Below are 27,431 nucleotides of genomic sequence, written 5' to 3'. Positions count from 1 at the left end.
CTGCTAACTGATACCAGAGGAGTGTTTTCAGCGTACAGCATGCGTGCCGGGGAACAGGACAGTTGGATGCAGCCTGTGTCAGAGTGGTAAGTAACTTTGGGGAAGTCACTTTGGGATTTTTGTTGTGGTGGTGGGCTGGGGAGATCAGTTGCTCGTGATTGTTGCAGATCCAGGGCAAAAAGAGGGTTTTGTTCTTTATCGAGGAGTCTGCAGGTCAGTCCACAAACTGAGAGAATATTTTGCTTGCTGGTACCAAAGTTTTGTCTGGACAGGCTAATTTTACCTCTGTTCTCTCAGTAATTTGCAATGAACAGCAGTGGGTAGATAAGGCAACTCATCATTTCTAGAGCACTTTCCATCTTCAAAGCACTTTACAAACACTCAGGAGAGAGAGGTGCATGGGGAGAAGGAGGAATTTTCAATCTCTTTGCATTTCAAGTTAAAAACAATTAGGAACTATGCATCCAGTTGATGTTGGGTAATTGCCCACTCTAACTTTAATAGCAACAAAGCAGCTTTGTTGAGCTGGTACATATTTAAGTGTTGGTACAAATTGCAGAAGCATGGGACAAGCAAGTGCTAACAAACGCAAAATGAGCTCCAAATAGAAGAGACTGAATCTGTTCACTTTCTGACTTGCAGTCACTTAGCACTCTGCAACAATTATGAATGAGGTGTCTCTCTCTCTCTCTCTCTGTCTTGAGAGAAAATTAATGACAGTGAATTCACAGGCTGCAGATTTCAAAAAAGAGGCACAGGGTGAGTTTTATACTCCCTCCCTCTCTGTGAATGCCTTAAGGTGGTATCCTGTGGTGCCTTTTAACTCAGAATAAACTTATCTATGTTTCTTTCCTCAAACCCCATCTTTGGGGTGACAGCTAACCCTGCCTGATGCCATTTCAGATGTCCCAGTGAGAACTCTCAGAGATGCCTATTCTCTCAGGAGGCAGCAACCAGGACTATAGCAACATTAGCTACGGTTCCTGTAGTTCTCTGAACCATCTCTTCCCTATCTCGGTTGACACCCCTTCCATCAAAGGGGTTCACTATCAAAGAGCCAGAAGGATTTACCACCCTGATCAGATCTGTACAGTTGATGTGAAGCGAGAAATCATAATAAATGTTGGAGGAATCAAATACCTGCTGCCCTGGAGCACCTTAGATGATTTCCCTCTGACCCGGCTAAGCAAACTAAAGTTTTGCAGTAGCTACGATGAAATTATTCAGCTGTGTGATGATTATGATGAAGACACCCATGAGTTCTTCTTTGACCGGAATCCCAGTGCTTTTGGGATGATTGTCAGCTTCCTAGCAGCAGGGAAGCTGATGCTCTTACGAGACATGTGTGCCTTGTCATTCCGGGAGGAGCTTAGATACTGGGGAATTGAGGAATCCAACCTGGAGAAGTGCTGCTTCCGAAAACTGTTTCAAAAACTGCAGGAGCTGGCAGAGGTGGACAAGGAGGAAGAAACGCAAAGGAGCAAGGAGACCTCATGTGTCTTGGTGGAGAAAACCAAATTTGGACACTTTATGAACAAACTCAGGGATATGGTTGAAAATCCCCACTCAGGACTCCCAGGAAAAGTTTTTGCTTGTCTCTCTATTCTGTTTGTGGCCACCACAGCTATAAGCCTTTGTGTTAGCACAATGCCAGACTTAAGAGCTGAAGAAGACCGGGTAAGTAAGTCCCCTTTTAACTAGTATTACAACCCTCTATAAACCTAGAATAGTATTACAAGAAGCAAACCTGTTATTGTTAAATAGGCATCAGAAAAATATACACAATCTTTGGAGAAAATCCTCAGGAAATAATGTCAAAATTTGCCTGTATATATTGTCGTCGTTATAAACAGCACTAACTTCTAACAGTGGCTTTGAATCAGCTTATAAAAGTTACGAAAGTTATTTAATTTGATGCTAGCAGTGAGTCTTACACACTCAGAACAGAGGTTCATCTACCACATGCTTAATTCTGCTACTGAATCACTCCGGGTATGAGCAATATTTCACTTGGACTTAGTGAAAGAAATATTTTCTCCTGGCATCTTTATTTTCAAAAATAGCAAGTTGTCTTTTGTTGTAACAACTACGTCAACTCTAATGTAGTTATTATTTTAGGAGACTTGAAATAATTTTTCCAGAGTAACTTTGTGTTACAATTTTTGTACAATGATAAAACAACATGCTATCGATCAACACAGAAGTGGATATTCAAAGTTTGCCTGCAAAATAGATGCACAGGTTTTGAGTTTGTGGTATCTTGCATTTGGACACACATACACACACAAAATTGCAGGAACACTCAAAAAGTGGCTCAAAAATTAATCCAATAAGCACATATAAACCCTCTCCAAACACATCTCTGGAAATAATTCAGGGCAAATAAATCAAACATAACAGACGTGGGAGAAACTTTCAATGTTTTAAAGATCTAATAAGACAAGGGATGGAGTTAAAAATGTTATGTGATTTTTAGGTATAACAACATCCAAACAAACAATGGAGTCTTCCCCATACTGTAGTCATCAAACTAATTTTGAAAATAACATGACACTTTTCAAAAGACTGATGCCAAGATTAAATATAACAGGTCACGTTCACTTTTCCCAACTGATGCCGTAGATGATCAGTTTCTCAGAAGTTTATTGTGCATGGCTTAATGAAACTGTTTCCACATTTATTCAACAATGTTTTGGATGCATTTTATTGTCTGAGTAGTAATTTAGGAAGGCACAGAATGCAATCATATCAAAGATATGTCATGATATTTGATGTCTTTCAGTAAAGCTAAGGACTGCACAGAAGACTGAGATTGAAAGAGATCATTTCCTGTTCTATACAGTCTTGAGTTTCTACTTACATTTATCTTAAAAGTTTGAATCCTTTCGGTAATATCTCTGAGTCACTAGTAGCTTCCCCCCTTCCCCACAGCTATTGCATTTTGAAATAAAAATTGTTAAGATGGTTCAATGCCTTTTCCAAGATGCAGCTTTAAATACAGCACACCTTTTTATGGCTATAAGCAAAACGAACATGAAGATGTATATTGGAAATATTGATACCTATTAACTTGGTTTCTAAAAAATAGCATGATACATATTTTATCTCAATTTCAAAACATAAACAGGAGAATTCTTATGTAAGTATTTTAAATACAAATAAGAAACACATAGCTAGATCTAATTTGCTGTATTTTTGAAAATTAACCCTATCTTTAGAAGGCAAGAATTTTGAGCATAGGGGTACAAATGCAGCTGGTAGTAAGAGGCAGTAGCATCATTTCAGAGTGTTCTACAGTATACAGCTGTGTTAAGGAGCATAAGTTTTTCACATATACTCAGCTTTTAAGTGTGTTGAGATTAAGACATAAATAATATAGAATCATAGAATTCTATATATTTGTATATAAAATGTTGCAAGGGAAGTGGTAGACCAGCCCTTACTTTCAGCTCCATTCAGCATCCCAACCTGTTGTCACATATATCTCAGGGTACATCTACACTTATTGGAAGATTGACACACTGGCAGTCAATCTTCCAGGGTTTGATTTAGCATGCCTCGTGAGTGCCACGCTAAATCAGATGATCAGGGCTCCACCATCCATCCTGGTAATCTTTGCAGTCATGAGAAGTCAGGGAAGTCAATAGGAGAGTTTCTCCCATCGACCTCCCACTGTGGAGATGGTAGGAAAAAAATCTATTGAGGATATGTCAACTCCGGCTACGCAACTCGTGTATCTGGAGTTGCATAGCTTACATCAATTTTTCCATGTTGTATAGACCTGGCCTTAGGTAGAGATTGGCAAAAGGGGTGAAGTTGAGCAAACAATAAAGTTCGGGCTGTTCCGCACTGGGAATTTACAGCTCTTAGGTATTTGAAAAATCCACACCTTGCAAGATTTAGCTGTATAACTTAATTCCCAGCATAGACTGCTCTAGGTCAATAGAAGAATCATCAACCTAGCTACAGCCTCTCAGAGAAGTGGATTGTGTACTGTGATGGGAAACCCTTTCTTGTCCATGTAAATAATGTCTACAGTCAAGCATTACAGCACATCAAGCATAGAGAAGCTCTCAGTCTCAACATCTCCTTTTAATTAAATAACTGTGAAACCCATTGTTGGGGCATGAACAGAGAATAAAAATCCCATTGTTTGAATCAATTTAAACTAAGATTGGCAAAGCATTTGAGAATATAAACTGGTGGAATGACCTGGTTTATGGAGAGACAGACATGACCTAATAAGTATTTTCCCTCTGTCATTTCTATGGGGCTGTGAATTCTCACTTGTTTCTTTTCTGGGCCCTCAGAGCAGTGTCTTAGCAAGCTTGGCAAGTAGTGTATAGTAAGTAACATATTCAAAAATCATTGCTTCTTGGGGATTGCTGTGACTCATCCACCCACAAATTACTATTTGCTTGAATGTATTTGTTTTTTAAAATTATTCCCTGCGTGACTTTGGTAAAGAATGCCTAGCCTGGGGCATGTTTACCAGCACCTTCTGATGAACACACAGAATGTGAAATTCTCTCTGCTTGGAATGGACACACAGGTCATAAGATTTGCTTCTATCCACTGACTACATGCATGCCACTTTCTGAATCAGGTTTCTGGTGTTAACTAGCAGCAACATTTAGACCCAGGTCTGAATTCCAAGCAGTCCCAAGACGTGGACTATTGTTCTTGAGGTTTGGCTAGGCCTCATCTCTATCCAGAGCTTTGCTGAATGGTATTAGAAGGGTCAGTTCTCTCATGTCACTAACTCTGGAGGGTGCACTGCTTCTGTGATACCACTAAGGAAGTTTTTAACTCTGTTGTCACGTGTATCCCTCTGGGCTTCCTTCTGCATCCCAACCATGCACCTTAGTGTCAGAATTGGCCTGTCTCTAGTGCCTGAAGAAGGAAGAACACAAAAAGAGAAGAAGGGAGACTAACATAATGTGAGCTCTTTTACAGCTGGAGAGTTTGGCTGTCTTGACACTGCATCTGCAGTAACATTCCCTTCTCGCTTTAGCTAAGTATCCCAGGAGAGGGCTGCTTGGTCAAGCGGAAGACGAGCTAACAGAATGACTTGCCACCAAAGGCAAAGTGAAAACTCGGGCTCTGCTGAGAGATGTGGCACTCAGCCAAGTACCACGCATCTATATCAGGGAAGCCCAATTGCCATAGTAACAGGAGAGAGGGAAGGACAGAAGGAAGGTGGCCATTTCGACTGAAATGGCAGCCCAGGAAGGGGAGGACTGTTTTAAAGGCACAGATCCTACTTACAGGCAAATAAGGAGGAGAAAATTATGAGTCTGTGTTTCCTATATCCCCCTTCTGAGGCACAGACAAAATGTTTCATATCAGGGTTTGCCCATAAGAACGAGGGATGTAGGTAAACTCCTATGGATGTTTCAAGCAGTACTCAGACATCACAGTTATAGGTGCCTTGGAAAGATGAGACATACACGCACAGGCTGTGTCTACACTAGCCAAAAACTTCGAAATGGCCATACAAATGGCCATTTCGAAGTTTACTAATGAAGCGCTGAAATACATATTCAGCGCCTCATTAGCATGCGGGCGGCTGCGGCACTTCGAAATTGACGCGGATCGCCACCGCGCGGCTCGTCCAGACGGGGCTCCTTTTCGAAAGGACCCCAGCTACTTCGAAGTCCCCTCATTCCTATGAGCAGATGGGAATAAGGGGACTTTGAAGTAGCCGGGGTCCTTTCGAGAAGGAGCCCTGTCTGGATGAGCTGCGCAGCAGCGAGCCGCACCAATTTCGAAGTGCCGCGGCCACCCGCATGCTAATGAGGCGCTGAATATGTATTTCAGTGCTTCATTAGTAAACTTCGAAATGCCCATTTGCACGGCCATTTCAAAGTTTTTGGCTAGTGTAGACATAGCCACAGAGGGGCATATAATTTGAACAGCTTATATCCATTATGTATGCAATTGGTTAGTGTTATGAGTACCCCAGTAAGCCTAGACCACAAAGGAAATGAGCTTGTTACAGCCAGGCCTGCTGATGGGAGGTGGGGCGTGGGGTGGTGGGAGGTAAGCAGGCAGTTGCCTTGGGTCCCAGCGATTCAAAAGGGCCTGGTGCTCACAGCTGTCACCACTGCTACTTCGGCAGGGGTGGCAGCCAGAGCTCTGGGCCCTTTAAATCACTGCCAGAACCCCATGTGGCACTCTCCAGACAGCGCTAAAGGCTGGGGGTGGGGGTTTGGAAGAGGTGCAGTGTGCTCTGGATGGCACTGAGGGCTGGCTGTCCCCAGCCAAAACCCTTCCAGGAGTGCAGGGCCAGACCCCCTTGTCCAGGGTTCCAGCAAGGCTGTCAGCTCCACTGGTTACCACCCTCAGGAACAGCAAACTGGATCTTTAGTTCAAACTAAAGAGACTCAAATGTATTGCTGGAGAGGCCCCTGATTTAATCCATGGTGTATCGGACAACATGGCAGCTGTTACAATTGGCCCTAATTTATAATCAGAAGACAGGGTATAAAACAGTCTAATGACAAATTGAACCATTTGTGCAAATGACTACCAGTGCACCTGCCGGTATGGAAGGGGTGCTCGCAGGCAGGTACATATTTTATATGCACTTGGACCAGGCAGGATTCTGGAATTTGTCCCATTAGTCATCTCTGACTATGCAAAATGAATCAGTCCCGGGAAGTTTAACCACAGAGGCACACAGAGGTAGATATGGCACTTCCTGACAAGAGCCGGGAAGGGAGAGAATTGCCCTGCACACAAGTAGATGATATGGAGCAGGTGGACATCCCCGATTCCAAATGTCCCAAGTGAGCGCTGGGTGTACTAAGAATTTAGTTCAATCTAATGTAGACAGGTCCAGAGTTCAGCTTCAGAGTTTTAATTTGGACCCAAAAACTTGAGAGCCAGAAAAAGTCACCAAAATGGTCATCGTACAGCATAACATGCTGCTTTCAACAGACTCTGTTGATAAATGGTTTAGATGATCTGAAGATAAAGGAGATATCCAGAATGAAATCCAACCACTACAGACATGCTTCAAGAACAAGAACAATTATTAGTTTGCCTTAAATTCATCTAGCCTTGATTATTTCTCAACAGCACTGAAATAGTCCCCCGGCTTGTCCTCTACTCTGGGAGGTCATATAGCTTCTGTTAGCACCCAATCAGTTCAAATTCTGTATGCTGTCGTATTTATTCTATTGGGAGACACCCACTTTCGAGAGGACATTTTTGTTGTTTTTGAAGTCTGCAATTATATCAATAATAGGATCAAACCCTGTCCACGTTACTTGCACTAGTAATCAGAAAGATTTCAACAGAAATAACGGTATAATGGCCACTTCCTTTGGGACGACAGTCATTGTCTCTTGGATGCTAGACCCTTCCAAAAACAGGTCAAACTCTAGTTGTATGATCATATTGACTATGTATAACAAAGCCCCTTGATGTTACCCCTGTGAAATTCCTTCCCCAGTTGAACACGTTGTTTTGGCATGTTCTCAGCTGTTCGCTTCAGTGAAGTTAAATCCAGGTTTAGCCTGATTTTACCTGGTATCAGAATCTGGCCTTGCATTGCTAAAGAGATGCTACAGTTCTATCTCAAACATACTAACCATAACTGTTAGAATATGGATGGAATATGAAATTGTGCATGAAATACCAAGACCCCCTTCAGGAGTACTCTTTTAAATTACAGTATTATGTGGAAGCCACAACCATGTTTGAGGGTCCCATCATTCTGAGTCTGCATAATCATATAAGAAGAGACAACCGCTGGCCAGAGGAGCTGACAATCAATAGACAGGCAGTAGGAGGACAATTGGTGAGGAGAAAGTGACTGGTCCAAGGTCATACAGCAAACACTGAGCCCCAGTCCAGGGCTCTATCTACTTGCCCTTGCTGCTTCTAACATTTAAAAAATGAGTGCCACTAACCCTGTTCCTTGAAATATATTAATGTCTGCATAGCCACTGCCCCTCCCTTTATACTCTAGACCCAGAAACAGAAGAGCCAACTTTCGGCTGGCATATATCAGCACCACTCCTTCAAACTCATGATCTTCATTAGGTATATATAAGTCCCCCAATCACCATCGAGTCCGAGCACCACAAACTTTAGTCTCTGTTATCTAGGGGAAGCATTATCATAGTTCCATTGAACAAATAGGGGACTCAGTGTTCCCATGCATAAGTGACTTGCCCAAGGTTATAGAGAAAGTCTGTAGCAAAGCAGGGGACTGAATCTGAGTCTTTCAAGACCTATGCTTGTGTCTAACTACTGAATCATCCTCCTTCTGCTTCCAGGGCCCACATTAGTGAGCACTATGCCTGAAAGTAACACTCAGGACTCAAGGTTATAGGTTAGTTAATATAACATCATAAAGATCATGATTAGAATAAGAACAAAAACAGTGCATGTTTCAGCTCTTTTAGCAGGGCTCCAATGCACTGAGGTACTATACTAAATATCATAAATTAATATAAAATAATGCATTACGTTGCAGTTTTAATGTTTTTGTTCCCAATAAAAGGCACAACATTTTATATACAGATGCACAAATAATATCTCAATTTATTGCTAGTGCCTGTGTTACGACAAAGTGAGCATTAACACAATTATTATTTATTACCTCAGTGCATTTGGAGCCCTGCTAAAAGAGCTGAAATCTGCATTAGTTTTAATAGTTGTTTTCAGATGTCCAGATTTTTTTTCACACAGAGTTGCGTGGCAGATTGCTGTGACATTAGAGTACACAATGTTTTTAACAGCTAGTGGTCCTGCAAATCAGGTTATAGTCTTTCTTTCCATAGGCAATCAGCCTTTTCATGTCACTGCATCAGCTCTGTAACCATAAATTTAAGTGCCGGAGTGATCCATAACAGGGAGTTTTCAAGTTCTCCCAGAGTGTCATTTGATTTAATGGAGCGTAGTCTAATTATTCAAATAACAACAGCAATGCAGGCACGGTGATTCAGCAGTACCTGCGGCAGTGCAGTCAGATTCCTCCTGCTCAGAATGGCGCACATACTGAATTACCAAATTCTGATTTTCCAGTTGAAAGGTCTCAGTTCCCTGCTGCCTCTGCGTTTAGCTCTGTGAATGGAAAAGCGGGTGAGGTTGGTTATGCGCCTTTCTGATATGCGCCATTAATTCACCTTTCGTAGTGGTCCATACACCACATAAGGATTGGCAGAGCAGGCCACAGTCCTGTGCCCACTTTTCCCACACACAATGTCCCTCCTTTCTCTGACATGTTCCTTATACTCAGGTTGCTGGAACACCTCTGATTCTTCCAGCTTTATCCTGTTGGAGAAGTTTCACCCCAACTGGAGAATACTCGGCTGTCAAGTTATGGCTAGAACCCAGTCCTTTGTGCTGAAAGGAGCACAGGGCTGGCTGGAGAGGCTGAGTCTGCCCTGAAAGAAAGTTGCCTGTGGAAAAAAGGTAGCAAGTTCCTACTGTTGTTCATGAGAGTTATACTTCTAAACCCCGTAAGTACAGGGCTGAATAATGTAGTGAACCACAGGGCTGTGCAAATGAAAACAAGCACAACTCTGCAAGGATAACTATCAATCTGTGCGAGGAGGCAGAAAGCAAGTCCTATTCTACTATTACTCTAATAGCTTACAGCAACCACGCCATCTGCGCCCATCTGTCGGCATCTTAGTGGATGCTGACCTCAATCCAGATAATTGTGTGTAAGGCTGAAGGGATGAAACGGGCAGTAACAGGCCACATTTGAATCTGCCAAGCTAAATCTGCGTGTGCCAAGATACGTTGAGCAGATGTTTGAGCTGCGACTTAGCTTCACCACACAGCAGTGCTGTGTCGAGCTGTTGCCAGGGCACATGTTCTAGCTGTTCCCGCTGCAAAGCCAAACCAACCATTTTCTAACACATGCCTCCCAGCAAGCCCCCATACGAGTCTGAGTCTCAGTCTGAGACTTAGAATTTGGGCAACCAAAAACCGTCAAACACAATCTCTTCTGGGTTCACCCACCACCAAAGGTGCAAGTAAGCTGGAGAGCCCCAGTGTAGGGCACTGGTAAGAAAGTGGCCAGCTGGGAATGGAGCTCTGGATGTTGCTGGAACACGACTTGAGTCAGCACCCACAGCACCTGGCGGTGTGACTACAGCACACTCAGGATCCAGCCTCTGGGACAGGGTGATCAAACACCACGGTCAGCCCGAAGCTCCCTACACACCCTTCACGTGCCCCGCCATCTCCTGCTGTGACTCCTGTACCCCTCCCATCCCCATCCTTTCCCCTGCTCTGGGCCCCCCACATACCACCCCACACAAATTTCTTACAGGTATTGTAGTATCATAACCCCCCAACCCCATGCCTTCAGCCCCCACAGGGGATTGCACTAGGTATTACCTGTAAGAAATGTAAGTGGCTTTTATCCCTGCCCACCACTGATTTTGTGCTATTTCAAAGCCCATGTGGTTGTGGTATTCTGCAGAATATTAATGAATCTTATACCTGCTGCATTTTACAAAATGCAAGTCCCTGTAACTCTTGACTGTGGAATATCAATAATTATATAAACTGAGGAGGGACAAGTCTGATGCCTACATCATTTGCATGGGTGATGGAGTGTCCTGGGTTCAGTTCCTGGTTCTGCCACTGACGTGTTGTATGATTAAGAGCAGTTGTTTCCTTGTCTATAAAACTGGCATAACCATATTTACCTCACTGGGCATTGTAATTAATTCATTCTTTGTAAAGTACTTGAAGCTGTTTGGATTTTAAAATAATATTGTAAATCTTCTGTGTAGGTGCAATACAGGTGACAGTTTCAAAGCCTCGATTAAGCTAGTTGTATCTATTCTGTTAATGCATCAGTTAGCTCACTGAACTGTGGTTTGGACAATATTCACTTCTGTAAGGGTCGATGGGCTTTGAAACAATGCACATACCAAATATTATATATATATATATATATGCACACATACAACCAAAATAATCTACAAGTAATGGTGTATCCTGGCCCGTGTGATATCAGAAAATAAGTCAGGTGTTCATTGTTTAAACCACCTGAAAACACTGTCATCAACACGAAAAAGGTAGGTAGGCTAATAGTAGAAGGAAAGAGGTATGAAAACAGAGATTTGCTGTTCTTGTACTTCAGAAAAATCAAAAATTCTTCTTCTTTATTTTGTCCTGCAAGTGGCACATTTCACCCTACTTCATTAAGCATGAAAACTATTAGTGATTTTCAGGATCCATTCTGTAAACCTCTGCGTCTGAGGTTCTTCACTGACATCCATTATCAATATTCATTTTCTATGCAGGTCTGGAATAGTTTCCTTAGATTACTTGACATGGTGGTGTGCTTTGTGTCCCTTTGAACAGATGAGGTGCTTTGTAACTACAGCTTCTGTAGAATAGCAAAAATTTCCTATAGCAATTAAACTCTATACACTGTTCCCTCATAGATACACCTGGCTGCACCAATTAAGATTGCATGAGGTGTGAACATAATTAAAAGGCAAAATACCCTATCTCCGATGCAACACAAACTGCTCCACGCACATTACTAAAAGAATGGCAGTGTTCAATATTAGATCAGTGTATGTGATGCTGAAGAGTCATATATCTGAAGGTCAGAAGAGTATCAGAAAGAACGTGTGCTGAAAATATTTTTATATCAATTGCAATCATTCTAACTAATTAAAGCCCCCGTAAAGAATCAGAGAAACAGACAAAAAAAAATCACACTAGGGCTACGTCTACACGTGCACCCAACTTCGAAATAGCTTATTTCGATGTTGCGACATCGAAATAGGCTATTTCGATGAATAACGTCTACACGTCCTCCAGGGCTGGCAACGTCGATGTTCAACTTCGACGTTGCTCAGCCCAACATCGAAATAGGCACAGCGAGGGAACGTCTACACGGCAAAGTAGCACACATCGAAATAAGGGAGCCAGGCACAGCTGCAGACAGGGTCACGGGGCGGACTCAACAGCAAGTCGCTCCCTTAAAGGGCCCCTCCCAGACACACTTTCATTAAACAGTGCAAGATACACAGAGCCAACAACTAGTTGCAGACCCTGTATATGCAGCACGGACCCCCAGCTGCAGCAGCAGCAGCCAGAAGCCCTGGGCTAAGGGCTGCTGCCCACGGTGACCACAGAGCCCCGCAAGGGCTGGAGAGAGAGTATCTCTTAACCCCCCAGCTGATGGCCGCCATGGAGGACCCCGCTATTTCGATGTTGCGGGACGCGGATCGTCTACACGTCCCTACTTCGATGTTGAACGTCGAAGTAGGGCGCTATTCCCATCCGCTCATGGGGTTAGCGACTTCGACGTCTCGCCGCCTAACGTCGATTTCAACTTCGAAATAGCGCTCAACACGTGTAGACGTGACGGGCGCTATTTCGAAGTTACTGCCGCTACTTCGAAGTAGCGTGCACGTGTAGACGCAGCCTAGGACTTTTAGAGACCATCAGGAATATTTAGTGCTTCTCCTGAAACTTAAAGTATCCAAGACTAAGGGAGAAAAGTCCTCTTGTATAACATCATGTATCTTTTTCTTTATGGTGCAAGGTCATAATAAGATTGAAGAAGCTTCCAACCAATCTTTATAGACAAGGGAAGAATTCAGCCATTTACTCAATGTACTTGGATGTTCATAAAAGTTTTGACAAGGTCCCTCTCCAAAAGCTCTTAGGCATACTAGGCTGTCATGGGAAATAGAGAAGTTCGTTTCATGGATCCAAACCCATTTAAAATAAAGGAACAAAAGAGTAGGACTGGATGGACAGATTTTACAATAGCAAGAGGTGAAGAGCAGGCTTCCCCGAGGCTTCGTACTGCACCCTGTGCTGTACAACGTATTCATAAATTATCTGGAAAAGGGAATGAACAGGGAAGGGGTAAAATTTGCAGATGATACAAAATTACTCAAAGGAGTTGAGTCCAAATCTAACTGCAAAGAGTTATAAAGGGAGCTCACTCAACTAGGTGACGGGGCAACCAAATGGCAAAAGTAGCACGCACTGGAAAAACAATCGGTATGTGCATAATTAGGAGGTCTAAATTAGCTGTTCCCACTCAAGAAAAAGATTTTTAAGTCATCATGGAGAGTTTTCTGAAAACATCTGCTCAATGTGTAGCAGTGGGAGAAAAAGTACATAAAATGTTCGGAACCACAAGGGAAAGGAAAATAATAGGTACTAGAACAGAAAATATAATGCCTCTGCTAGTGTTCCCAGCAAGAGGAGCACTTGCGGTCGCTGCGCAGGAGAACTTCAAATGTCACCCAGATGATTGGCAGAGCACCCACAGCGAGGTTTTTGCTTCAACATGCACATGCCTCAGTGCACATGGATGGAAAAAAGCTATACACGGATGCAAAACATTAGTGGGAACACTGGCTACTGTACAGATCTCTGGTGTGCCCACAAGGTGGATACTACACATTGTTCCGGTGCCCCACCTCAAAAATGCTACCTTAGAATCAGAAAAGGTTCAGAGAAGGGCAACAAAATGCTTCGGGGTATGGAAATGTCGGCATGCAGGCAGCGATTAAAAGGACTGGAAACATGCAGCTTAGAAAAGAGGCAATGGAGGATAAATTGCCCTGTTTTGTTCATTCCCTCTCAGAAATCTGGGACTAGTGAGTGTCAGATGACAAAATCATGGGCCAGGTAGGCTGTTGGGCTGGTCTAGTAAAGCTGTTCTCATGCTCTGAAAAGTTTCAGTCTCTTTTTCTAAGGCCCCTCATCCAGTTAGAACAGAGGCCTCCAATTGCTAAAGACTTTGCAGCTTCTTAACCCTTTTGCCATCATCCCTGTCACCTCACTTTTATAGGTCCACCATGATCACCCAGGCAAGGCTCTGGGTGACCTTAACTACATGTGAAACAGTCTTCTACTTTGTCACAAAACAAAGAAATTGGTGGTCACAATAAATACTACAACAAGTGAAATCTGCTATTCTTTAACATAAAGACACTCTGTGTAGACTAGCACGGCTCCCGCTCTGTTACTATGCAAGGAATGACTATTTCACGTGACACAGGAAGCTGCTCCTCCATATGTTACACACACACACACTGCTGCACAAATTCTTGTCATACAGTCAGGCCTGTGGCCATTTCAGTCCAGTAGCCCATCGCCAACCAGGCTAGTTCCTGATGCTTCAAAGCATTGTTTCCCGGAGTGTGGTATATGTACCACTGATGGTACGTGAAAGGATTTCAAGGGGTACGTGGCAGAGAATACATGACTAAGAATCAGGAGCTAAGCACTGAGGTGGCATTGGGAGAAGGGGTATCCCGATAAGGCCAAAGTCCTGAAAGGGGTATGTGAATGTTTGAAGTTTGGGAAACATTGCTTCAAAGGAATATGTAAGAAGCCCTGGACTGGGCAGTTATGGAATAACATGCCAATAGGGGGAAAAAAATCTTCCTAGGTCCCATTAGTCAGAGCCCTAAAGCAAAAGAGATTATAAGTAGGTCTGGTCTTAGGACAAGGTGAGCAAGGTTGTTACCTTGGGCCCCGAGTTCCAACTGAATAACACATCCACTGCCCACTATCCAGGTCCCACTGTAAGCATGCTGCCTTGGACCTCTCCCATCAACCAGGCCCTGTTGGGCCAGCTCTATATATAAAACACTTCCAAAACTCTTGCTGATTATTTTAGTACCTGCCGCTACAACTCTGGCCCTCCTTATCTATAGGAATGTTCATTAACTGCACATATTGGAAGTACCTCTATTTTTTTTTAAACTTTGTTTCAACAGCTCCCTACAAAGCACTGGGGAAACCAGGAATTTATCCTCATTTCCCTTGTCCCATGCCACCAGACAACTGACATTTTACTTAATCTACACGACAGGAAACTCATGTCTGTATGCATTTTATCATTTCATAGGGCAGGACAATTGGGATGTGCCATTTTCCATGTTCCTTGGGTAACAATCATAAGAAGAATATGAGATGCTTTCAAAAATTCACTGGGAGGAACTGATACCTAATTCTTACTTTTTTCATCTGACATTTGCTGCTTTAGAATTTGGATGTTAGTGTTGGTCTAATGAAAGGATCTGAAATCTGACTGTCATTACTGACCCTAGAAAGAGTGACAGCAGAGAAAAATATTACATACAAAAATATTTAAAAACCTAATATAGGAAAATAGTCCTAATATATAAAACACACATGAGGAGTCACCTGAGTGAAATTATTTTCCCACTGAAGTCAATGAAAGTGTTTATATTGACTTCAGTAGGGCAAGAATTTCATCATGTGTTTCTAGATAGCTAGCTGATAGACTTTATTTATATAATGTATATGTATTTGAAAACTTTTTTCCTATTGAATTTTTGGCAGCTTTGCTATATAAATTGGCTAAATAATAAACAATAATCTTTTATTCCAAGGAAATTAAGCAGGGGAAGGAGTGCTTTCATCACAGTGATAGGGACTGGAATAATATTGTCTCTAAACTGTGCACTTGTGTGACTGCTCATGGGAGATTACAATGCTGTTCAGTGGATTAGGAGAATGCTCAAAGCTAGGTTTGTGTTTTTGCTGGTGGTATACATTTGCACATACCTTGGTGCACATAAGAAAATTTATTCTGCACATGGATGGAAGAAAAAAATCCCCACAAGGACGAAAAAGATTACAGGGAGCATGGGACTGGATTTATATTGTCTTTTTTTCATTTTGCTCAAGAGGAAGGGTTGCAGGTTTTACAAAACACATAGGATTTCTCAAACACTCATCACAAATATTTAGAAATGAAAGGAAAGTGTGCTGATAAGGTAGAGCCCTCACGCATAAATTTTATTTCAGTGGTCTCAGATAAGTAGCAGGAATAAAAAAGCAAAATGTGATTTCCTATCATAGCATGTCCAAGGAGAAGATTCTTTCCCACTGAAACTGGTAATAGTGCATTTCGCTATTAGATGATCATTCAGCTTTCAAAGGAAGGAAGCAGAGGTTAGTTATCTATGTTCGGGGGAGGTAGGGGGAGTCAGGGCAGAAGAGAGAGAGTAAGAAGAGGTGCTGGATGAAATAAACAAATCAGTTCTGAAGAAATTGCCCTCAGAATTTTCTGTCTCAATTCATAAAGCAGCTTAGACCATTTTGTTTTGGGTCTAAAATTCTTGGCAAAAAGACTCCTTTTCCTATGGTTTCCTGGTAGGGAAGACTCATGAAGGCTAAGAGGAGAGAGGTGAGATCTCAAACAAGCACACTGCTGGAAGGTTTTATTGTATGTATAATAACATTCCTCCATTTGGCTCATAAGCCCATATGGACAAAACTAAACGAAGTAACTTATGTTCTTGTAATTCAGCCCAGTTAGAAAAAATTTTAGATTATGCTTGAAAATAATGAATAATTCACAAGTCAAATCAATGTAGTGACCACAGGCAGAGAGTACAGGCTGTGCTGAAAGAATAATTTACAGCTTAGTAAAAGAAAACTGCATACTGTGACTGCTGATTATAAGCAATTACATCAAGTCAACTCAGCAACTCTCCAGACATAACGTGCAGCTCATTGAAGTCCATAGCGCTGACTTCAATGGAGCTAAAGTCTGATCCTCTGTGAATAAAACAAAGGGTACAGTTTCCTCATTATCTTTTTCAGTGCTTGCTTTCAAAACTAAATCTTAAGACTAGAGATAAAACCCAATCTGCTTGTTCTAGAGCCAACCATCAGGGCACCTCCTCCAAGGGCAATCTCGGAGCAAGCAGCTAAGGGGAACAAATTTCCGTGATCTTATTCTCACTAATTTTCCTCCAAACTCAGGTTACAATCTTAACTCTGAAGCTTGGAATCACTGTTGCTGCCCACTGTGGCCATATTAGGATGCTGTGTCTCTGCTGAAAGTGCTGTAGGATTGGAGGCCTAATGCTCCTGATCCTCAGCGGCCCACAGAAGAAACATGCCCACTGTGCTATCTCTTAAACAGCAACAGCTCATGAGCCTCTTTGCAGAGGGTCCTCTTGTCTTTCCCCGATTTTGACGAGTGTTACCAGGGAGCTGTGTTTGAGCACAGGCATGCAATGGTGGCTGGCTCTTGTGCAGCAGGTGCAAAGGAAATGAAGGTACTTTGGACATTCTCCATGCCTTCCACACCCACAAAAGGGCGAGACACAATCTATTCCTGAAGAGGATATTTTTTACTACTTATTGTCAAGCCTCTTAACAACATTAGCTGAAATTACTGCTCTCCGTCATCCCTTCGCTGCTTCCCTGGGTCCACAATTACAGCTCTCTGGCAATCTAATTAGCGTAATCCCAGCATGAAATTTCAACTGGTGGTGACAGCAGTATTTGACTAAACCATTACTCCTGTTCTCATTTATGAAACCATCCTGGATTTATGGGGGAAAGAATAGAATTCTTATTCCCTCCAGGACTGCACAGGTAATGTATTTGAGATCCCTTCATTCTGAATATCTATTCAGCAAGGGAAAAGGGCCTTGCAACAACCCAGTGCGGATTTCCTTGGGCTTTGGATCAGGCCTATAATGCATGTGTTCCTTAACAGTTACATAATCTTAGTGTGGAACTATTATGCAAGTGCCTATGATGTCTTTTGCATCTGTCACCATGGCGGGTTTTTAAAGGTTTATTCATGGTATTTAAAAGAACATTTCAGTGTCAGTCAAACATCAGGAGCAGGTTTCATATTCATTTAATATTTCAAGGGGTGGGATTTTAATGTGTTATCTATGGGATAGGTGGAACAAATTTTGAGGCAAGAGCAAATGAGGAATACTATGGCAGATTTGAGAGATTACAGTTCAGTCCCAGCTCCTCAAAGATATTCAGGCATCTAACTCCCATGGAAATACCTATGGCCCAGTGATTTCTGTCTAATTAGATAGACACTGGTGGGTCTGAAAGCAATGAACTATGCTGATTTGCACCAGCCAAGGCTGTCACGTACTGTCTCCAATGTGACCATTGGAGGGTTCTCTGATCATCTGCGGATTGTCCAGAAGACACAGTGTTTGGCTCCGTTATTACTCAGATGAAGCGCCCAATGCAGTTTCTTATGTATGTGATGTTTTTTAAAGGTTATTCAAATCCTAAGTGACTGAGGGGATGGACAAGGCAAGCTATGTTAGACTCTTGCTTTCAAGCTGATCAACAAGGGAGGTAACATTTTTGGGCTCACCCTTTGACAAGGGAAATAGTGACTCTGTTATGGCCCAGGACAGCTGATGTTTGCATAACTGGCTTGATGTAGCCATTCAGAATATGGTGTCATGTAGCCTCCACTCTAGATCAGTAAACTCTTTTGGCACATTGAATGTGCTTGATTGGTGGCTTATTTTTTATTTAATCTTCCTTTTGATTTTAATGTTTATAGCATATACTTGCATACACAGAAAGAAAACATGGTTCCTATTAGGACACAACAAGGAGCAAGCTCTAAATGATCTAGGTCTTCATCTCTGAACTATTTCCCTTCCCTTTCCTTAAAATAAACTACCTAGTATCCATGCAGTCACAACACTGTAAATAGTACTTCACATACAGAGCAGAAAGAGACCCAGAACATCCATAAAATAATATCTTACTTAAGGTTAAATTTACAGATACATGCACCATTTAAGCCTCAATTAATGTTTATTTTCAGAGCTTATGAGGGACTTATATAGATCATAGGTCTTCTGCTGGGCACAAAGCTTAATTTCATCCATATAAAATTTAAACATCAGTTCATTTAAAGAACTTTTAGCAGAACGTAATGTGGCTGTTGTAGAAATAGCTATTATCTGGGTTTGTCTCCCCAACTCAGACCAGTACACCCATGAAGATTTGCATTTCTGCTTCTTTAATGATATTGATGTCAGTGCACAGACTGCTCATTTATTTGACCCTCTGTTTGTTTTGCACCAGGGTGAATGTTCTCAGAAGTGCTATTACATCTTTGTCATCGAGACCATCTGCGTGGCTTGGTTTTCGCTGGAGCTCTGCCTCCGATTCATTCAAGCGAAGAGCAAGTGTCAGTTCTTCAAAGGGCCCCTAAACATCATTGATTTCTTGGCTATTTCACCCTACTATGTTTCCCTAATAGTGGTAGATGACGAGCCAAGTGAGGAGGCCGAGAGACCAAGCAGCAACTCATACTTGGAGAAGATCGGACTGGTGCTACGAGTCTTACGTGCCTTGAGGATCTTGTATGTCATGCGCCTTGCCAGGCACTCCTTAGGTCTGCAGACTTTGGGGCTCACTGTTCGAAGGTGCACCCGAGAATTTGGCTTGCTCTTGCTTTTCTTGTGTGTGGCTGTCACTCTGTTTTCTCCCCTGGTCTACCTGGCTGAGAATGAATCTGGGAAGGTCCTTGAATTTACAAGTATCCCTGCTTCCTACTGGTGGGCTATCATCTCAATGACCACAGTGGGATACGGAGATATGGTACCAAGAAGTGTCCCAGGCCAAATGGTGGCTCTCAGCAGCATCCTCAGTGGGATTTTAATTATGGCTTTCCCAGCAACTTCGATCTTCCACACTTTCTCCCATTCTTATTCAGAACTGAGAAAACAACATGAAAAATTACAATCCCGGCTAAACAGGATAAAAACCACGAATCACTCTGGTGAAATCTATACCTTCAATGAGACAGACAGCTTGATTTCAGAAGCACCAGTATCACCAATTAAGTACATTTACACAGGAAACTAAACCTTGCTGCATAATGTCTCTGAGTACAAGAATAAACTGAAGCTACAACACAGGTGACTTACAGTTTGCAATGCAATAGCTGAAATGACTGTAACAAAATGGGCATGCCAAATGGAGTCTTACATCACCATGGATTTAATGGCTTCAAGGAACTCAAAGGTCAGGGTTTATCCAACAATGGATATTTATTAAGCACTACCAATCCCTTCTTATTGATAAAACTAATGACAAAGTCCAAGTTTGTCTATAATAGTTAGATATCCTGCTGAATCCCTAACACTGAATGAGTGGAAAGCAGAATTTTGCTAGCATAAATAACCATTGTTCTTTTGTTTGGCTTTGAGTTTCCAAATTTCTTTGCAATTAAGACCTGGAGCCAAGCATTTGAATGGATTCTTGTAAGGCTATGCATCATTGCCGTTTTTACAGTGCTCATCAACTGGCATATAGAAGAGTCCTTGATATCTACACATATCTATAGCCAATGGCACCAAAAAGTTTAAGTAAAAGTTTTGAAAGCTCTTGCTGCAGCTACATGATCTATCAATAAGTAAGGAATTGCACTGCTGCTGTAAACGATTTACATATTCTTGTAAAAGACTGCTTAAAATGCATTTTTAATTCACCCTCTGTAAACATTTCACTCTGGATACAGCAAGGGTCCAGACTGTTTTCTTAAATATACTTCACTCAGATAAAGACAAAAGAATAAAAAAAGCTTAGTGACCTAATGAGAGGAATTAATGTTAGCCTGTTTATTGGAGTGTGTCACCCAAGAAAGGTTAAAAATCAATCAGACATAATACCACTCTCTAGGCATTCACAGGACATGAACGTCAAATGGTGCAATGAATTATTTAGGGTGGGTCAGTGGGTGTAACTAGGAACGATGGTATTAAATGAGGCAAATAGTTAAGGCTGAATATCAGGAAGCATTTCCTGAACGGTATTTCCTATGGAAAATCATGGTGCTCAAATCACCTGGGACATTTAGATGCAGACAGGTCAAGGCGTTAGGCAACATAGTAGGCCACAGTGTTACCTCAAGGGATAGTTTAGATGATACAGATAGTTTTTTTTGCAATTTTAATTTCTTAGATGCTATGAATTAAATTAATTGGGACTGAATCAGAAGCGTGGGGCCTAATTTTGTGAACTAATGCCTCAGTTCAGCATGGGACTTACATTTAGGACTTGTCTACACAATGAATTTGTATTTGACAAGTTGGGGCACAAATCTACAGCCCTCTAGCATTCACACAGGCTCTTAAAACTCCCCAGCACATTGGCCTATTGCTGTTAAAAACTGCAGTGAACAAAGCATACAAGGGAAATTCTGGTGCATGGTAGCAGGGTCCACATAGCCACTTATTGCATGGCAAGCTAGTGTGGGACAGATTTACACACTGACTTGCCATGCACTACCTTGTCCTATAGACATGTCTATAGGCGTTAATAGGACTAGTCTCTTGCTTAAAGTTAAGTTTATATCGAAGCACCTTGCTGAATGAGAGCCTAAATTAACTTTCAGACCCAACTGGAAATGTAAATTACTGTTTTTTAAATCCTACTAAAGCCCCATGAAAGTGAACATTATAGTCCTTATTTTCTAAGGGCTGTGTTTCACATGCACCCCTGCAAAGCTCCGATCTCATGCTGTCCTTTTCAGGACAAAACCCCAACTGCACTCACGTCCACTGTGAACACATATTCATTCAGGTACTTGCACATGCAGTTACCTTATTTGTGCATACAAATGCCCAAATACAACATTCTGTGACTACAACAGGTGTGTGGTTCATCTTTCACATGGATATTTGAGAACTTAGACCTGTATTTATCCTAAATGCCTCATTTTTTACAAATAGTAAACCACAACCAGGATTAGTCATCTTTGCTATTGACTGAGAGAGGGTCACATGACTTGGAGTTTAAACTTATTTCACATACTGAACCAAATTCTGCCCCATTTAATACCTATATCCACCTGATTTCTACCTGCAATTCAGTTCTTAGCTAGGAAACCTACCCTCCAGCAAATCTTTAGAGCATATACATCTATGAAACTCATATTTACATTAATGCACTGCTACTCTCCGGAACCATATATAATTAGGCCATACCACTGAGTTTCTTTCTTAAATAGTTTTTATTGGTTTATGTCATCATGAATATATGCATAATGAGTCCATGAAAATAGTTCTAAAAATGTAATAACCATAGAATTGCATGGCCTTTTAGTTGATACCACATGTAGTATCAGTTTAATTTCTGATGTGTCCTTTTCCAACAAGAGGCCATATCATGCTCTTATAAAGATCCTAATGAGCTAAGCCTCAATGAAGCATTTAAGCATGTGTTTAAAGTCCTAGTGAAGTTAATGAAGCACATATCCATTGAACCAAAAGGGGGATTACACACGATTCTGCTGAAGCATGTATTTCCATGCTTGCTGACCTAGGGCTGGAAGATACATTCCCATCTTTAATTGCTTGGTCTGGGCAGCTCTGGCTTTCATTGAAATTGTCCTTCATGACTCACTGTGTTATTGGAAAGTGGGGAAAAAAGTGTTGAAAGGAACATTTAGTGCCTGTGTAACTCAGTCTAGTAATGAATTCAGAACAGGCAGTTACAATTAACGGATATTGTTGCTGCCAAGCACACATTTCATAACCAGACTTAATTAATACAGTTGAGTTGCCTGATGTTCAACCACTCTTAGTTTCAGGTCTGTTTTCCCCCTTTCTAAATTCCAAAACCAGCAATTAGGGGCATTGAGAAATACCATTTATAATCACGGTATAGACCAGGATGTTAATTCTTTTGACAGCATCATGTTCCTCTTTAAGCATAGGTCCTATCTCTGTCCATAATGTCAACCTGGGGCTGGTCATGCCAGTGTCACAGGGTACCCCTTCCAACTCCCATTCATGCTTACATGTTTGGGGAGCCTGAAAGATACTTCGCCCTACAAGCCAGCTATTGAGTCCACACTGGAGGGCAACTCCACACATAAACTAGTCTAGCTCCTGATTCAGATTTGCTGCCACAGCAACTGCTAAAAGAGATACGGAAAAGGTTGAGTTGTAGAGTACAATGCAGGAGTTGCAGTGAGAAATTGACATAATCTGAAGGATCCCCCAAGATAATTAGAGGAGGATCATAAAAGGATCATAGACGCTCTAATGCTTTTGAACTTTGCTGGAATTGTACAAGTATACCACTATTGTACTGGTTCTATGTCAAATCCCAAGAATCCTATTTTTCTATTTGATTGAAGCTGCAGCAGAAATGTCTCTAGTGCAGTGCTTCATTATCCTAATGCTAGTACAAATTACAGTTGTTTCAAAATCACTGTTTTTATTTTCCTTTCAAAAATTTGAAGAAGGATGTTTGCTGGTTGGTTTTGCACTTTGAATTTCAGTTTACGCTCGTATGTTCATACAAAATAGAAATTTCCATATTTCTTCAGTGTAAAGATTATATTAGCTTGACAACAGGCCTGTTATTCCTGAAAACATCCATTCTCACTGGGGAAAAGGGCAATATTTCTGCTGCTGATCCTGCTTAAAGAAGATGCATTCATACCAACTCATAAATACATATATTTTGAATTTTATTGTATTTCCCATCTTAAATTAATGCATATAAAGCAGTATTTCTTAGTGGATGGAGCACATCACATCTGTGCCTCAGTTTCTTCATCTAAAAAATGGGGTTGATGAGACTGGCCTCCTTTGTGAATCACTTTGCAAGAGATTAATGAAAAGCTCTATGTAAGAGTTAGGAATTATTATTTTTATATCTTATTTTATTGTGTGTTCTGGTGTTATCATATAACATTATTGGTAAAATTCCCATTGACAGAGAATTTTGTTAGTTTCGTATGCTGTTCGCTGACAAGGAATGTGCTACAGCTTAACAGCTGTCTTCATTGTACAGCCTGAGGTTGTGTCCTACACTCTAGCATTCATATATAATTAAGGATACAAGGTTTAATATTAGCTCAGATAAATTCATCAGTGGGATTAATGTGATAGTCTGATGAATTCTGTTACAATTTACTTCTGAATGTACGACATATTTTATTCATGAATCCTACAGCACAGCAAAACAATTTAAGTGCATTCAGTATTGTTATTTCAAACTTTATTAATGAAGAGCGAATTATACATATACGCTGAAAAAAATCAACTAAGCACCCTCAACTTAATCTTATTCTTAATGATTAGTGCATAATGAATTGTGAATATTATGCAGTGAAATTATTTTAAAGCTGGATACTAATACTTAAATACCGAAGAAGACATCATAATATTCATGGAAAGGAAAATAAAAACAAGTTCTATAAATAGACCAGCAAAATGTTTTAGTCTCCAAACACTAATGATTTTTCCTAATCACACATTAAATTAAATCAAAGTGTGAAGATTTACTGTGTAATATTCATTTTCTAAGCAAGGTGACAAGGTGAAACGCTACAGCATCCAGCTCAGCAACCTGCCAATGCATACATAATCGTTTCTTATTTTACTATAAACTACTGTTCTGTCCTATCTAGTTGCAAATATCTCAAGTGATAGGGCTTCCACTATTTCCATTGTAATATTACTGCACAAGTGTAATACCAGAATCGTAGAAGCTGGACATGGAAAAGACCTATTAAGTCACATAATGCTTAAATTATATTGAACATTTGTAAACATACAGACCGTGGGGGGGATGGTTTCCCTGTAAGCAAAAATACAAAAACTAGGTGAAACAGAACTCTGTATTTCTTGGAAGGTACATTAATTTATCTTGATGTCTGATATTTCATTGTTTGTAAGAGTTCCCTGGATAATAATTGGACAAAATTTTCAGCTGGTGGGGGAGGGTTCTTTTATTTGTTCTATTCATTTTTTGCAGTGTTAGGACTGGTCTCATAAATTACATAACATTTTTTTTCAGTTGGCTAAAACCATTTAATCAGCGGAACAATAATCTGTGAACTTGTTTGTCCATATGCCCCTGTGTATGAAAGCAGCAAGGAGTATTGGTAGGAAACAAAAATGCTTCACTAAATATTTTTGCAAACAAATGAACTATCTGTTTATAGTCGATCAATGGGACCTGATTCTCCATTGCCATGTGCCATTTACATCCACATAAAGTCTTTCCAGATTAGAGTAGCTGTATTTTATACCCACCTTACACAGCTGAAAATGATGAGACAAGCTTTAGGACAGTAGAGAATGTGTCCTTATGGTATCTCAATGACAGTACAATAACTTTTCAGGTCATACTAATTACCAGCATCAATCACAAAAAACATATTCTTTTATTACAACAAAAATTTTGCTGAGGTGTTCATAGCTTGTGTTTTAGTCAGCATAATGTTTTTGTCCCTTTCATGCACAAAGATATACAAGGATTGGACCAGATAAATTCTAAATTCTGTGTCTCCTGAGCTCATTTTTCTGCTTGCTTGCAAACGGAATCATGAGGAAAGGCTATTTTTGCAGAAAACATTTTATCTCGATAAAAGATATTTTTTCTCCAATCCTGAACTAGTGAGTATAGGGTGATAAACACTAAAGATTACTCGACTGCGTTAAAGAACAAGCTGACAAACATTCCGTGAGTCCTTTGTTTACTTTAATCATCAGGCAGGAGGAGTGACTGATAAGCAAATTTGTTAAGATTCTTAATTGCAAATTTTACTTGCAAATTAGTTCTTTCTTGATATGTCTTCTTTACAGAAACGTGGTGCAAAGAACTACATTTTAATAAACTAGATTCTAAGATGCTATAAAGAGACCTACTTCCATAGAAGCAATGATGCAGAACAGTGGTGTCCAATAGGAATTCAAAGATCACCACACTTGTGGTTGTTGTATTTCCATATTCAGCGCATTCTCCCTCCCCACCCTAAATAAATGCCCTGCCTCCCAGCCGCTGATGCCAGGCATCGCCTAGCCCCGGGGTCAGCAACCTTTCTGAGGCAGAGTGCCGAAATTTGACCTTTTGACCTCTATATACCGTTTAGCAGGTAGGTTCGTGATTACTACAGAATGCGTATCTGGGTTTTCTGGTTCACCATAGCCAAATGTCAGAATTTTCAACACGGAGACCAGACGTGTGTGTGAAAGTCAGTAACAGTACCAATATTCACATCTGCCACAGTTTGAGAAGTAAATTGTAATGCTCTGTTAGCAGGGGGCTAGTAACTAAACAGCCGTTTGCAGGCATTCTTGCTTAATTTGCACAAGTAGCCCTGGTAAATAATTGTGGATTTAATGGATTTTATATGCATGGGTCTCCCTCTTCCCCAAATGTGAAGGAAAGTCAGTGTGTCCTGGCGCAGCGCACTTATAATAGACTGGTTGGGTAGAGGTGAGGCTTTGGATGTTTGCCAGTACCCTGTGCTGCATGGCCACAACACATCCAGACTCCAGTCCTGGTGCTCAAAGAGTTAGGCAGCTGTGGTCCCCAGCCAGATCCTGTGCTTGGGCAGCCAGACAGAGTAGTCCCCAGTGAGCCCTGGGCCTTGGGCAGCTGGGCAGCATGGTCCCCCCCACATCCTACAACCTCATGCCCTGACTTCTGCACCTCCAAACCCCTGCCTAGGTCTCCCCATCCCTCTGCTCTGCATCCCCCATTACTGGCGGGAAATCCACTGCAGTGGCTCCATCTGTGGCCCAGCTCCCCAGCGAGGCCCCATGACAGATGGCTCAGGCTCCAGCCCCACAATACAGAGAGGGCCCCGTAGCAGGGGCTTGGGCTCCCACCCTGCACTCTGGCAGGGCCCCTGCAGGAGGGGCTCAGGTTCTGTCCCCGGTGCCGTGCTCTGGTGGGGCCCCCATGGTAGGGGCTCCAGCTCCAGGGACCCCTGCAGCAGGGGCTTGGACTCCGGCCCCATGCGCCACAATGTGGTCTCCTCTTCACCACATGTGGCGAGCGACAACCGTACTGGACACCCCAGTTGTAGAACAGACGGGTCCTTACTGAAAGGGGAAAACTACTTTTCAAATCTGAGTATCTTCAGTAATCAGTAAAATTGAGATGAGAAACAGAATTCCTTTCTCTTTTAGAAGCTCTGAGCCTGAATATCCCACCCACCTTGCAGGAAAACCCCCATTGGCTACAGTAAAAGTTTTGCCAATGGTCAGGGACTGTAATTTTGAGATCAGCTTCATTCTACAAGTGCTTTAAATTCTGTTAATTCGTTCACATGTGAAGAGTTCACTCCCGCCCCCCAGGCTCTAATTTACAAGTAGACTACCCTTGGCCCTGGGATCTTTTGGGGGAGGGGGGTGCACAGCTGGGCCCCCTCATACTTTACCCTAGGGCCTATTGTGGCTGTAGGCTGCCAATTACAGATGCCCCAAAGTGAAATAACAACTAGTTAAGGTATACAACCAGTGAGCGATCAATAGTTTGGAAAGTATTTCTCCCCACTGCTTGGTCAATGCTGACAAATACTAAATATTCACCAGGATCAGAAATGGTTCCCAGCTGATTCATGGACTATAAAAATGACCTACATTCATTGAATTTTTGCCTTTACAAATGTTATTTGGACTGATCTAGTTAAAAATTCTATCATAGTTCGTAAATCTGCTCACCTTTTTAGGTCGTGTTTGTAACCAACACAATTTAGTGCAACGGTTTTTAAAGTTAACACAGATAATTGCACCAGCTCAATGGACGTAAGTGTTCTTTAAAATAAAACAAAGCAAAACAACTTATTTCATACCTTAAGAGGATACCTACAAGGAATTGTAGGCTAAGCAAAT

General features: G+C 41.5%; 1 protein-coding gene and 1 long non-coding RNA gene across 3 annotated transcripts in view; one reads left to right on the top strand and one right to left on the bottom strand.

The window, feature by feature from the left end:
- Positions 1–27,431, bottom strand: part of LOC142020539 (uncharacterized) — a 127,361-nt gene that overhangs the window by 53,380 nt on the left and 46,550 nt on the right. For both annotated transcript variants that reach the window (XR_012647434.1, XR_012647433.1), the window contains exon 3: positions 8,967–9,078. This is a non-coding gene — a long non-coding RNA (uncharacterized LOC142020539). The remainder of the gene's footprint in view (positions 1–8,966; positions 9,079–27,431) is intronic.
- On the top strand, positions 928–20,321 carry KCNG4 (potassium voltage-gated channel modifier subfamily G member 4). The gene is made up of 2 exons (XM_075008478.1): positions 928–1,677; positions 18,868–20,321. The coding sequence occupies exons 1-2, from the start codon at positions 928–930 to the stop codon at positions 19,651–19,653; spliced, it is 1,536 nt and encodes a 511-aa protein (XP_074864579.1). The 3' UTR covers positions 19,654–20,321.

This window comes from Carettochelys insculpta, chromosome 14, assembly GCF_033958435.1.
Source record: "Carettochelys insculpta isolate YL-2023 chromosome 14, ASM3395843v1, whole genome shotgun sequence".
Classification (NCBI taxonomy): Eukaryota; Metazoa; Chordata; order Testudines; family Carettochelyidae; genus Carettochelys; species Carettochelys insculpta.
This window is presented reverse-complemented; position numbering and strand designations above follow the sequence as displayed.

What these genes read in the sequence shown, in the direction of transcription:
- KCNG4 (XM_075008478.1), top strand. Translation starts at nt 928, where the DNA reads ATGCCTATTCTCTCAGGAGGCAGCAACCAGGACTATAGCAACATTAGC. An exon ending in TAAGAGCTGAAGAAGACCGG is followed by an intron (nt 1,678 to 18,867) that starts GTAAGTAAGTCC and finishes GTTTTGCACCAG; the next exon opens with GGTGAATGTTCTCAGAAGTG.